Here is a 12,993-nt window from a genome sequence, read left to right as displayed (position 1 = left end):
AAATAAAGCTTCTGAACTCAGCATCGTCACTGCAAACTGAATGAAGCAAAAAGGATTTCCCTACCCTCATGCCTCTGTAAGCTTCAAACGGATCTAGAAATCGCAACTCAAGTCAGGTCTCTCAATATTAAGTGTTTTGTTCCCTTTGTACTGCAGGAACATACTGAATACAAACAGCGTTGAGAATTGCCCAGATACACACTTAAAATCCTACAGTTGCACAGACTGTACAGTCCTCAACACACCCTGCAGTAAGATTCGAGGGGTCAAAAGCATATTTCTTAGAAGAATTATTTTAATTGATCTTTCCTATTCAGTTACAGCCTCACAAAGCTACTTAAATGTTTGACAGACTCCTTACTGGAATGATTTCTATTATTCTCAATAGCTACCTTTTGTCTGACCCACGACAGCTTCCACAGCTGGGAGCAGTTGCAGTTGTTGGAAACCACCCTGGTATCACATCACCATAACAATCAAGCTATACGTACTAACATTTACACATCCTGGAAGCATGTAACGTAGGCAGTAAGGCATGAAGGCAAAAAAATACACAGAAAAGGCGAGTACTTTTCTGAAGTGCAAATTCTGGGAAGACTACATCCTACAATACTGCCAGCTCAGGACACAGTTTGAGTTTTCTTTACTTTCTCAGTTCAGCCATCCCGTTCTACAGCAATTATCACAAACTACAGTAATTGATGTTTCGGTCCAGTAAGCACCAAATCTGAGAATAGTCCTACTTTAGCCTGCATTTGAAAACAGTTCTAATGACTAAATTGTTTGTCAATCAACAGGTAGATTCAACATATTCTGGCTACATCCAGATCTCCACTGAGCCCAAGAAGGTTTTGAACAACAAAAGCCATCAGGGTACATCATGTCAAAGACACAGAATGCTTTTCTAGCATTTCCTCAGATACCTGCCAGTAACATGAGGGTGGAATCTAGTAAGTTCATTAACCCCAAACAAGAAGCATGTGTTACTTCATATATTAACTGGGTTATCCATTACTGTTAAATGCTTAATGACCAAAATTACCAGCAAAGTACACTACGTAAAATTTGAGCAGAGTTCTTTTTTGTTGGCTTCCTCTAATATAAATATTTTTTAAAAACCTCCAGACACCATCTCTTAATTTCCATGAGACACTTAATACACTGCAGAATTATTCTGAATATTTACTAGCCAGTGCAGAAAAAAAAGTCCCAGTATATACAAAACTATAATGACAACGGCCAGATACATTTTCAATAAGCTTATTGAAATCTGTCTCCTCCGTTTGTGTTTAACTGTATGCCACAAAGAAATATAAAATATGAGCCATCTTGTAGGTTTACAAAGTTGACCTGCTAACCACAATCACTGCACTAACACATTGCAATGTGGAGTACATTCACATGATTATTTGCAGAATTATGTGCTGCTTACATGTTCAGCTACAAAAAATATCACAATGCAATGCCTGTGAGGAAGGGGTGAAGAATAATGTATACCACCATAGAAATTTTTTCATTTAACCTCACAGGAGCATTACATCACACTCTTACAATGCAGGAGGAGGGGCCTATTCTCAGAAAGCAAGATCGAGCTATTTCCCTTTAATTTTCTGCTTGCTTCTGGAGGGAGTTGCAAAAATAACTCGGATTTAAATTTTTAGCAACACAGAAGGCTGGATGGGGGGGGCGGGGGGGGAGAAGCGAGAAAGCGCAGCCTTTTACCTACGTTTACTAACGTGCAGATGAACGCTTGCTTTCCGTAGAACACAAAACCCCGGCAGCGGCCAGCATCCCGCACATTCCTGAATACCTGGCGCACGCCGGATGGGCCGCCAGCCCCGGCCGAGCCCGCGCGGGAGCCCCGCGGCGGCAGCGCCGGGCCCGGCACGGAGCCCGGGCCCCCGCACCCGCTCCCCAGGGCTCGGCGGGGAGGCTCCGTCCCTGCTCCCGCGGAAGGCTCGGCCCCAGCCGGCCTCGGTCCGACCCAGCTGCAGAAAGAATGCAAGCCCGGTCTTTTACATGCAAATTTTTGCAGCAGATTTTAAGAGCTCCGGGTGCTGTGGGGAAGAAATCACTCTTTTAAAAGCCTCTATTTAAATAAAACAAGATTTTCAGCACTATCTTGTACTTTACCAGCTCGGAAAATACAAACGATCTTCTGTAATTTGCCTAGGCGTTTTAAATTACAAAAATCTTCCAAACCCACACCACACTTGTACGGAGAGCTCCTTCTAAAAAGCCCCCAAAATCCACTAAAAGTGCCGTTTACGTACAAGCAGACAACATCTGAAGCAAGTCTTTGTGCTAGAAAAGACACCTCTGCAAAACCACGGATGGAAACGGACAGCTCAGGCTCTTAAAAAAATCTACTGATAGGTAAAACCAATAAACATAAACGTACCACTAACCTCATAAAGTGCAGCAGTGCTTAAATCCAGCGAGTTGAGGCATACAAGGTAGAAATGGAAATGAAAAAAAAAAAAATCCCAAAATGGTTTTGTGTTTTTGCTTTTTTGTTTAGGTTTTTTTTCCTTTTTTGTTAATTTTTTTTGTTTTGCTCTCTTTTTTTATTTCAAACGTTCAGAACCCAGCAGAGACTCCGTCGGCCATTTTGGCTGCGCTCCCTCGCTCTCTCCTCTCGCTCCCTCCTGCTCGCTCCCTCTTGCTCTCTCTAAAGGAAGCAGCTTTTTTGTGACCTTCAAATACGGGCGGCTCACGTGACCCCGCGCGCGCTGTCACTCACCGCCCGGGCCCGGCCCATCCCCCGCCTTAAAGGGACAGCGCCCTGCCCGCACCGGGACGGCCTCCCACGCCAAGCCCCGCGCCTCGCCGGCATTCTGCTCCCCGCCCTCGTCGGGCAGAGGCGAGGCACCAGGAGGGTACAATGGGGGAGAGCCCTGAGAGTACGGAGGGAGGCCCAGATGGAGCTTCTCTCTTTAAAAAAGGCTAAAAAGCCAGCAGCCAGTCATGCTAATTCCACATGAGGGCTGCAGAGCCGACAGGCGGCGAATGGTGGATGTTAAGTCCCTCCAGCCACACGCGCTGTTCTGCGGTGCACCGGGAACGCCGACCCCAGCGCTCGCTTGGAGAGGAACCCCCATTGTAAGCACAACGCCCTCCTGACTCAAGGACAAGAGGTTCATGCTCAGACCAAAGTTAATCCGGGCTGTAACCAGACTGCCTACACCACACGCACGCATAAAACCCAGATCCAGGTCCAGACACGGCAACACCCGCAGGACAGCAGAGCAAACTCGGTCTCTCCTGCTGCCTTGTCCGCTTTAAGTCTCAGGCTGCAAGTCAGCCATTAGGCAGACACTCCACAGCCTCTTCCCACAATTTCGATAGATAACTGCTCTAACAGTTGAAACAGAGAATCCCAGCATCCTGTAACATAAAAAAATCTGCAGGCTGTTTCCAGATGTTACCCTGAATGTACGGAAACAGTAAAGAACACTGTTCAGCAAAAGGATATGGTGACGCGTGTACGATCCTGCTGTGAGGAGATTTGCCCCTGAGTCAGCCCAACACAGGTAGGAAATGCTGGAGCTGACTCTGTAATGGAACCATGCCTGGTGAGGGAAATGACAGCTAGCTCGGGAAGCTCTCGGGACCACCCTCAGGGTAGAACTCTTAAAATATACAAGTTTTTAATTCTGTACAGTTATGCAGTGTAACTATGTACAAAGTAAAAAAGCCAAAGCCCACCTGAACACGAGGGGAATTTTTAACATGTACACCTTTGTACAGACTTTGTGTCTGGGCGTGTGCGAATTGCTTTAAATAAGCTATAGCAAGTATAGTATGAATACTGCCATCTCAGATCTACAGTTTATATTGCTGCTGTGCTTATACTAACTTCTACTTAATCATGCTGTGTAAAATTAGCCAATGATTAAGTGCTGCTAAATCCTTTAGACATAAAACCACTGATAAAGTGTGAGGCTAAGTTTGGCAAGCGGGTCCACTCTGAACCTCGCGATTCAACGGGAGGGTCTCCCTTACCCTTTGCACTCTTATCTTTTTGTATTCCCAGCCTCTGTACAAATCTCTTCAAATTGATTATGATCTGATTTTCCCTCTTCATCCATGTAGTAAGCAACACAGGGAACTGTGCCCTGTTAAGTTGTGCCTTCACAAATTTATATGAAAACCTGCTTTTCCCAATAATTACAGAACCACAGAATATTGGGATTTGGAAGGGACCTTCAAGGATCACGAGAGTCCAACTCCTGGCCCCGCACAAACCACCCCAAGAATCACACCATGTGCCTGAGAGCATTATCCAAATGCATCCTGAACTCTTGTCACAGGCAAGGTGCTTTTGCCAACACCACCGACAGGAATTCTTTAAGCAATCTAAGCCACTCATTCATGACAACACCATGGAATGGAACTAACTTGGAGATCCATGGGAGGGCACTCCAAAGGAATTAATTTGAGGGGGGCAGAAGCTGCTCATCTTATGAGCAAGAATAAAAATCATTAGCATGTATTATCATCGAATGTAAGCCATTGGCCTCATCAGGAGGCCATGAAAGGCTAGTATGGCTCTAGTTCTGACACGTTTTGCTCCCACCCTCATGGTAAGGTACAGAAACTCAGGGATTCTGCCACTGACAGGATTTCTTCAACAGGACTACAGCCTGCACTGTAAACATCTATCTCTGCAGGCTCAAGAAACTCTGGCAATAGCTCATGTGAGCTGCATTTATGGAATGAAATGAAATAGATGCAGCTGGATTTAACTGCTCAGGTTGTTCTGTCTAAACCAGAGTAGAGAACTGCCCTGCTGGATGTAGCAGATTAGAGTATTTTGTGGCTGGGCCAATCCAAACACAGGTATTTAGGAAATGTGGTGAAAACTCAGGGAACATCTTATTTGTGGCAAGACCCAAAGAGAACACCACAATTGCTCTAAATTCCTAATGATAAAATCCAAACCAACTGCTGGGCATCCGATTCACACAGTTTCATAAAAGCAAATGTATATGCGTATCTATGAAACGGCTATCCCCCTCCTGAAAAAATACATTAAGTACTTCAGCTACATATTCTATACATGTTCACACTGAGTATGACAGTATGCATTAAGCTACAGACAATTTTATTCCCTCTCAAAAGCCAAATTGTTTTACTGAGACCTATAAATCCTCTTAACTTCACTAGGGTTTGCCAACTCTCCATTCTGAAGTCCTGGAAGCCTTTACTTCAAGGAGTTGATAATACTGTGATGACTTTCAGAAACAAGCACTCACTTGAGTTGCTGTGTATCCAAGTGTAAATAACTGCTATAGAATTTCACCTTACCAATGTTCTATTGACAAAGCTTTTTAAATCAAAAAGTAAGCAAATTATCAGTGAACCAAAAATATTCAGAGAGGCCAGTGTGGGTAATTCTTAAATAACCATAGCTTTAATCGATTTTTTTCTACTAAACTATATCATTTGAAAGATATAAATTCTTTACCTGTTCTTGCTGGCATATTGATTAAGATAGCTAACGAAAAGTTTTTGGTTTTTCGTTTTGATTTGGGATGTTTGTTGAGTTCTGTTCATAATGAGCACAGTAGATCAGAAAACAAAGGAGTAGAGCATAAAAATACATAGCTTATACAAAATCTGCACACTCTTTTCAGAGGGCAATTGTATTTCAAAAAACTAACCATTAAGTATTCTGATGCTAACAGGCTGTTAATAGCCACTGTTAATAGGTTACATCCTTGTTATGTACTACTAACTTATCTGATTACAAACACTTCATTTCTAAGCTCCTTCCATCTGAGGATCATAAAGCACTTTAAAATCTTTAATGAAGCTTCACAGTGCTCCTATGAGGACAGTATCCAGTATGAGCAGACATAAACATGCACATTCAGAGAGATGCTTACAATTGTGGATTCCCTGCGCTCGTATCTCAACTGAGACAGGAGAGGAATAGGTTTTTAAAATTCGTATTAAGATGTATTGTGGTTCTAGTAACAGCTCATCCTTTTTGATGACCTATCAGTAAGAATCAAGCAATTAGGCTTCAATATTATGTACACAGGCATGCTCCAGTGTCCACTGGAACTGAGGTATCCACACCCTCCAGATGTCATCTCAAAAAGGAGACCTGGTCTGTCTGACCTGTAGATCTTTACTCAGTTTTAAAAGGGTTTGAGGTCATCCAGTCCATATGCAAAACTCCTTTTCATGAGCTGGCATTTTGTTTGGGCTCAAAGTCCTACAGTTTGATGTCCTATCTTACTTTGAAGGCTGCACCCTCATTGTCCCAACACTGGACCCCACCCACTGGGCTTTCTATACTGCCTATACACCCATGGCAACAAACTCAAGACTTATTTTTCCCCCAGAAAGTTCTTCATAGCTGATACTATGAAAGTGAAAAAGCCAATTAATCTCCTACTAACACAACTCTTCACCAGAAACCTCAAATATTAACAAGTATCTCATAGCACGAATGCCTTGTCACCAACTGTCCTTTCTCCTGCTGGTGAAGAGTTTGCCTCCTGAAATATTAGAGGAAAAAAGGCAGATTTTACTGGCTAAGTGAACTGAAGCCCACATGCCCTCTACCCTACTGCAACTCACCAGTTAGATCTCCCAGATGTCCCTCTCCCAACCCCAGAAGTGAGGTGCAGTAAGAGATGCAAGATAATTGGAGGCAGATTACTCACCAGTTCCCCAACCAGTCCCCAGCAGTCCAACCGACCTGGATTACAAACCCACCAACCATATCTCTTCAAGTTAAGAGGGATCAGAAAAGTGCCTGTCCTTCCTGAGATCATAACTGAGAAGCATAACTCAGGGTAGGGACATGTATGTAAGGACTGTGTTTTATAGTTGCACAATTTCTAATAATAAAAAGCAAACAGAAAACCCCTTAAATTAAGGAACAGAATTAAAAGTCTTAACTATTCCTTGTGTGCTCTAAAAACTGCCATATGGTTTATTTCAAGGAAACAATTAAAAACAGCCTCAATTCTGGATAATGGATAGTTCAGATCACTTTTAAATTATTTTCTCTGGACAGACAGAGACGCTGAAGCCCAAGACTTCTGAAAATTGAAGACGATAGCTAATTCTGGCTGTACCAACATACTTTTTTTAAAGTATTCACAGCAATTTCACCTAAGCCATTGTACAAATGATGACCTCTCTCTCTGCAGGAGTGCAAAACTTTCAAGCGTTCAAACATTTTTCAAGGACAAAACACTCGCTCCTAAGGAAAACTAGGATTTTGTTTTGGGGTCCTCCCCTTTCACACTTAGTAAATAGCAAGACGTTTTATGCTGCAGAAAACAGAGCTAGCAGGGGTTTTTAATGATAGTAATCAAAAGTGTAATGTAAATTGTTTCTACACAGAAAAATACCACGACGAAAAACATCCAACAAAGGAAAAGCTTGCTTAGTTTCTGAAAAAGTTACAGCAGCTTTTGCATCCCTTACACAAAGGCACCTATCAACACATTTTAGGAATTATTATTATTATTCTTCAAAACTTATATTGCAACACTGCTTCGGAGCCATACTAAAGCTCAGGCCTCATTCATATTTTTCCAGGGACAAAAGAAAGAATACCAGGCCTGAAAACTTCAGTTTAAGAATGATACATGACTTCAAGCTCAAGCCAAGTTCTGACCCTATACATTAACGAAGTGCTCAGGAAAAGATAATGAGTCAGAAGGAAAACTTTATTCACCAAACTTAGCAAACACTCATTTTCCCACCTAATTTTTCCTCAATCTGCTGCAATGCTTTCCCTCAGTGTTCAGCCTATAAATAATCTACCACTGTGCCTCCACTTCTTCAATTCCCCAAATGCCCTTTCCAGACCAGAGAAAGAGAAAGCTTTCAATCTGCCTTTTAACAAGGTTGTTGGGTGAACAACAGAACTGAAAGCTCATTTCCTATGAATCTCTGTCACACATCACTGAACCTCTACTTTCCACACTAATCCCAGCTTCCTGCACAGCCAGTTCTCCTTTGATGCCAAGGTTCTAAGAGTATATTGAGCTCTATGCAGACCTCTTTCAGTGCCTGGGCAAAAACTAGCATATACTGCAGCTAATCCCAAAACACACACAATGATTAGCTGTTAAAAGACATAACCAGATAATCATTTGTCTTGTCCTGAAACCCTTCTGTTACTGGGGAAATTAACTTTGGTCTCTTCTCTAGGAAGCTACTGAAGTTTAATATATTGGTAATTACAATTATATTATAGTTTCTTACTTCTCTGCCTCACCTGACCGGAACTGGACAAGAGAAACTCCAAACTCACTTGGGAAAGATACAGACATGAAAACCCATTGCATGAGACTTAACTACTCTAGGAACTGAAAGAATTGACCCCAGATACTATCTCCCACCAATGAAGTCCACATCTAAATGTTCATTGAGTCTTTACATCCATATCCTTGGACATTAAGTAAGCAGTTTCCAGTAGCATAACAAGCAATGAAATTTGTGTAAATTAATATTCTTAGAATTTCTTTAACCTCCTCTTTATTATGATCTTAGAAGCATCTTGATTTTGAAGGCTATAATCCTACCCTAACAGATCTTCCTCTTCAGTTCCTAAAATCCTACGAACTGCCAAAATATCAATGAAATGGGAGAAAGTTAACTGTTTTATGCAATTCTCTTAATGACAGTGAGAAGAGAATCATAGAGTGGTTTTGTTCGGAAGGGCGCTTTAAAGTTCATCTCATTCCAGCCCCTCTCCTGTGGCCAGGGACACCTTCCACTAGACCAGGTCCCTCAAAGCCCCATCCAACCTGGTCTCAAGCACTTACATGCATCTTTCAAATAAAGAGACATTCAGGGAAAGGGTACGTCATCCCACCCATATACACAGCAAGTGTTGCTTTCTAATTGTTACTTGTAGCATGTGAGTTACCATGACAGTTACGTGACTGATTCAACTGACTTTCCATCAACCATAGCTGTTACTATGAATTTCAAAAGGAATAATAATTTCATTCATTAAATCCTTCCTTCACCCTGTTTAAGCCTTGGAGCTTTAAACATTTTAAAATAGCAGCAAGCTTTTTCATCTGACCAGGTTAGAATGTTTAAGAACAAACTTACCTTTCTGTCTACAAATACTTTACCACAACAGGACCCCTTTATATGGTGCCTTTAGACATCTCCTGAACTCTACTCAAAGCAGATTTCTTACGAATACTTTTAGGACATCTCACAAAAGACAAGGAAGATTTTTGGACCGAAAGTCTTATCCTAATTCAGTCTTTTTTTTCCCTCCCTACCTAAAAGGAAGCTATGCTGTGCTTTGTTTTGGGGTTTTTTTTTTTTTGGTTTGTTTTGTTTTTTTTAATTTACGTTTGGTGAGATAGCCCAGTCTCTCTACAGATTTTTCTAACTTGTCTTTAGTTTTAGCATGCCGAGTTCAATCACTGGGCCGGAAACCTCTTGAGCAAAGGAATTTCTGGCATCTTGGTTGAAGCTGGCACCAACCCATTTTCCTTTGTTCTCATTAAAGGAACCATAATATGCTAAGTTAAATAATAATAATAAAAGCAAGCCAGCCCAAAACAAAACAAAAAACCCAAAGTAAAAGCAGAATATGAAAGGAATGCATTTTCAGTGGATTACTGTAAGAGAGGATTTCCCTATTTTGACTAATTTTTCTAATAAAAGCCCTATTTATTGCTGCAAAAATCTGTGAACTGATCTTTCCAAGTGACTTGAACATCTTCCCTGAGTAATTTGCCTTCATGTACAGTCCTTCGGTTTGAAATGCCAGGAAAGGAGCAGCTGGCTATCCAGGCAGAAAATTCTACAAGCTGTAGCTGTCACAAATATTCAAATGCAGGCAGTAACCTAAAACCAGTATGACTCCCAAATATGAACAACTTTGACTTAGGGCAAAGAGTTCAGCAAATTCAATCCATTTAGGTAGGAGTAAAAGAAATCATACCAGCTCTCCCGATCACAGCATGCCAGAGGAGCCATGCAGCTTAAGACCTCCAAGATATCTCTGTAAACAAGTTTTGAATTCATACCATGTTTACCACATAGTACAATATTTTTAGTCACACAAAGTAAGTCATATCTTCTGCGTGGAAATAAAGAGCTTGCTTTTTTTCCTTCCCTCCCTTTCTTTAACCAATAATGGTCACTTCAACAATGGTAGGATCTGCATTTTAGAACCAAGACCATTTACCTTTCTCTACTTTAACCTCTGGTACATCTAAGCCATGCACATGGTCATCAAAATTTCTATTTTCTGCACGCAAACAAAAAGAGAGCACAAACTCATTAATATAACATAAAAACAGTGGTAGTTTTTTTCCCCTTTCTCTCCATCTCCTTGAAAGAAATATTCAACCATTCATCTGGGTGTACACACAAAAAATACCAAAGAATTGATGAATATTTTTTTTTTTTTGAGGGAATGAAGCAGAGAAAAAAGCAGTGAGCATCTTACATTGGATGCAAAAAGGGGGGAAAAAAAAGTTTTAGGATTGTAATTCATACATATTCATGATGTCACTGACCTGTGCTAGCAGTCCAAAAACTAAACTCTTAGCAAATCAAAATTAGCAGGACTAACTTGGTGTAGGTACCACAGAAATTAGTCTAAAGTGTATTTTTACATTAAGAATATAGACGAAATGCTAATTTAGACAGGGCTTAAAAATATTAACAGCCCTTACAGAATTGTATTAGGTTGGAAAAGAATTTGAAGACCATCAAGTCCAACCACCAACCCAGCACTGCCAAGTTTACCACTACCTTAAATGATTTTGCTTGCTGGTCTTTAAGTCTGTTCTCTCACTCCCATGGTAGATGTCATCCAAGAGTTGCCATCTAAACAGCAATGAAATGCTGAAAAGAGAGCAGGGTTCAGCCATCCATATAAATGTTACATCGGAGGGCAGTTATCTCGGGCAGCTCCTGAGGAAGCTGCCAACTTCGGGAGAGAGAGAAAAGGAACAGCCAATAATCAAACAGACCTAAACCCCCCCCAATTTATTGGACAATGAACTCCAAATGTCAATAGAGTATCCAGTAGATAGTTTAATTCCTGGAAAGGGACCAGAGGACAGGAGTGGGTGGAGGTATCTGGAATACAGAGGCCCCGGGATTTTAGGAATTTGATCAGTATGCAAATGCTCTCCCCTTCAAAGTACAGTAAGCTCTGTAAGACAGCAGCAAATCAGGATATCCTCCATTCCACTAGCAGCTGGAATTACTACTAACTGGAATAACTAGAGAAAACAATCAAGGTGTCAAGGATATGTGACTACTTGACACTACTCTGGCTATTTTGCTGTATCATATTTATAAATCAAGCAATCTGGAATGGAAAATATATTTTCTCTGGTTTTGCAAAGGCAAGTGTGAAGTAGTCTCTTGATCAGATGAGACTGCAAATTCAGAAGCAGGCTCTGTGCTCTTCCTACGCAGGACAAATGCAGATCTTGGAGGGTGGGGAGAGCCCAAACAAACTAGCCTGTTCTTACCACAAGACATCTGGAATAGAGCACTATAAAATCCTAAGAAAAGAAGTGCCAAAGCATTCACACTTAGAATATACACTGTCCAAAATATTTTCCTCCCTCGTTATTCAGCAGCACTGTAGACTAAACACATTGTGATCATAAGTGGGAAGTTCACTTCCAAAGTTGACTTTTTTTCTGTGTGACTTCCTTTTTTATTCCTTAACGGTCAGTCATCTGGCTTCCGTTTTTTTCCACATATTAGGAAAATACTTGCAAAACAGCAGTACACTAAGATGTAGGTTAGCTGAGGTATATGAAAAGTCTGTATTTGTTCATGGTTTGAGATGAAAAAAAATATATAAAATCACTGAGGTCATGAAATGGGGAGTCTAAAACATCATGAAATGACAATTGAAAGCATTTTCAAGTCTAACTTACAGAAGTGAATGCCTAAGTATTTTTGCTTAGAATACTCAGTCAAGAGTTTTCCTGTGGGTAATACTTATAATTGTAAGTACAAAAACTTTAAAATATTTACGTGTAACACTGAACCGGTGAAATATGGAACACAATGAAACTTTTGCCATTCTAAAGTGCTTGTCTATAAATTCTGCACATTGTTCAGAAGTACTGCATTGTAAGCATGCAAGTCTCAGCTTTTGCAACTTTATTGACTTAGGAGTCATGGCTAAAACACAGCTGCCTCTACAGATACAGATTTTGCTCCTGCCTCATCCATTTCTACCCACTCAATTGCACAACAAAGGGCAGTTCTTCTCCCTGTGCCTCAGGGCCCCCTTAAACACACAGGTAGACTTGCCTTCAAATGCAAACTTGTCCTGCTACTTACTCCACTGTATGGAGTAAAAACATTTGTACACTATGAAGGTGACAGAAGTATTCCCCAATCCTTAGCTAGACCAGTTTTCATTTTGTTTCAGTCTAATGGTCTCACACCCTTAGATATCCTACCAAATCTCTAAGGATATAAAAGAAAGAAGTTAGAACTCTCCTACTCATATGCCAGTATCAGAGCAAGCCTGAGTTATCACTGGGTCTGAAGCACAGTCTGACACACCAACAGAACTGAAACACCCTGTGCCAGAAGTGTCTGGTACAGCCATCACATCTCTCTGTGATGACTTGTTAGGATGTTGGGCAGAGGACTTAAATGTCTAGGGACATTTCTTTAATGGGCTACTCATTCTACACACAAAAAGAACAATCAGCAATATAAAGACAGCTATGCCTTTACATAGTTTTTGAATGTAATTAAAGAAATAACTTCCCATTAGCTTCAAAGAACTTGGGTTGATAATCTGAACTAGGATTTGGAGACTACTTTGAAAATTGCTGCATGAATCTTCTGAAAAAAACCCAACTTCTGCTTACGTCAGTACTGCCAGTAAATTAAAAAATTGTAATGGCACTCAAGGCAAGTCTCAATACCTTCTGTAATATCAAATGTCCTTAAAACATCAAACAAACTCCTTGTTGCACAAGCTTTTAGCTAACTGTT

At 40.9% G+C, this 12,993-nt stretch overlaps 1 protein-coding gene across 10 annotated transcripts in view; it reads right to left on the bottom strand.

The window, feature by feature from the left end:
* TNRC6B (trinucleotide repeat containing adaptor 6B) overlaps positions 1-12,993 on the bottom strand; it is a 135,838-nt gene that overhangs the window by 81,957 nt on the left and 40,888 nt on the right. The window contains exon 1 of one of the 10 annotated variants that reach the window (XM_042050597.1): positions 2,409-2,676. The exons of the other annotated variants lie outside the window; for them this stretch is intronic. Coding sequence (XP_041906531.1) covers positions 2,409-2,413 — 5 coding nt within the window. The 5' untranslated portion in view covers positions 2,414-2,676. Of the gene's footprint in view, positions 1-2,408; positions 2,677-12,993 lie in introns of those variants that run through there. 10 annotated transcript variants of the gene reach the window in all.

The sequence above is a fragment of the Corvus kubaryi genome, unplaced genomic scaffold (assembly GCF_017639235.1).
Source record: "Corvus kubaryi isolate FWS band 111438036 unplaced genomic scaffold, C.kubaryi_AGA036_p1.0 74, whole genome shotgun sequence".
In the NCBI taxonomy this organism is placed as follows: domain Eukaryota; kingdom Metazoa; phylum Chordata; class Aves; order Passeriformes; family Corvidae; genus Corvus; species Corvus kubaryi.
Note: the sequence above shows the minus strand (reverse complement) of the source record. Positions and strands in the feature narration are given on the sequence as shown.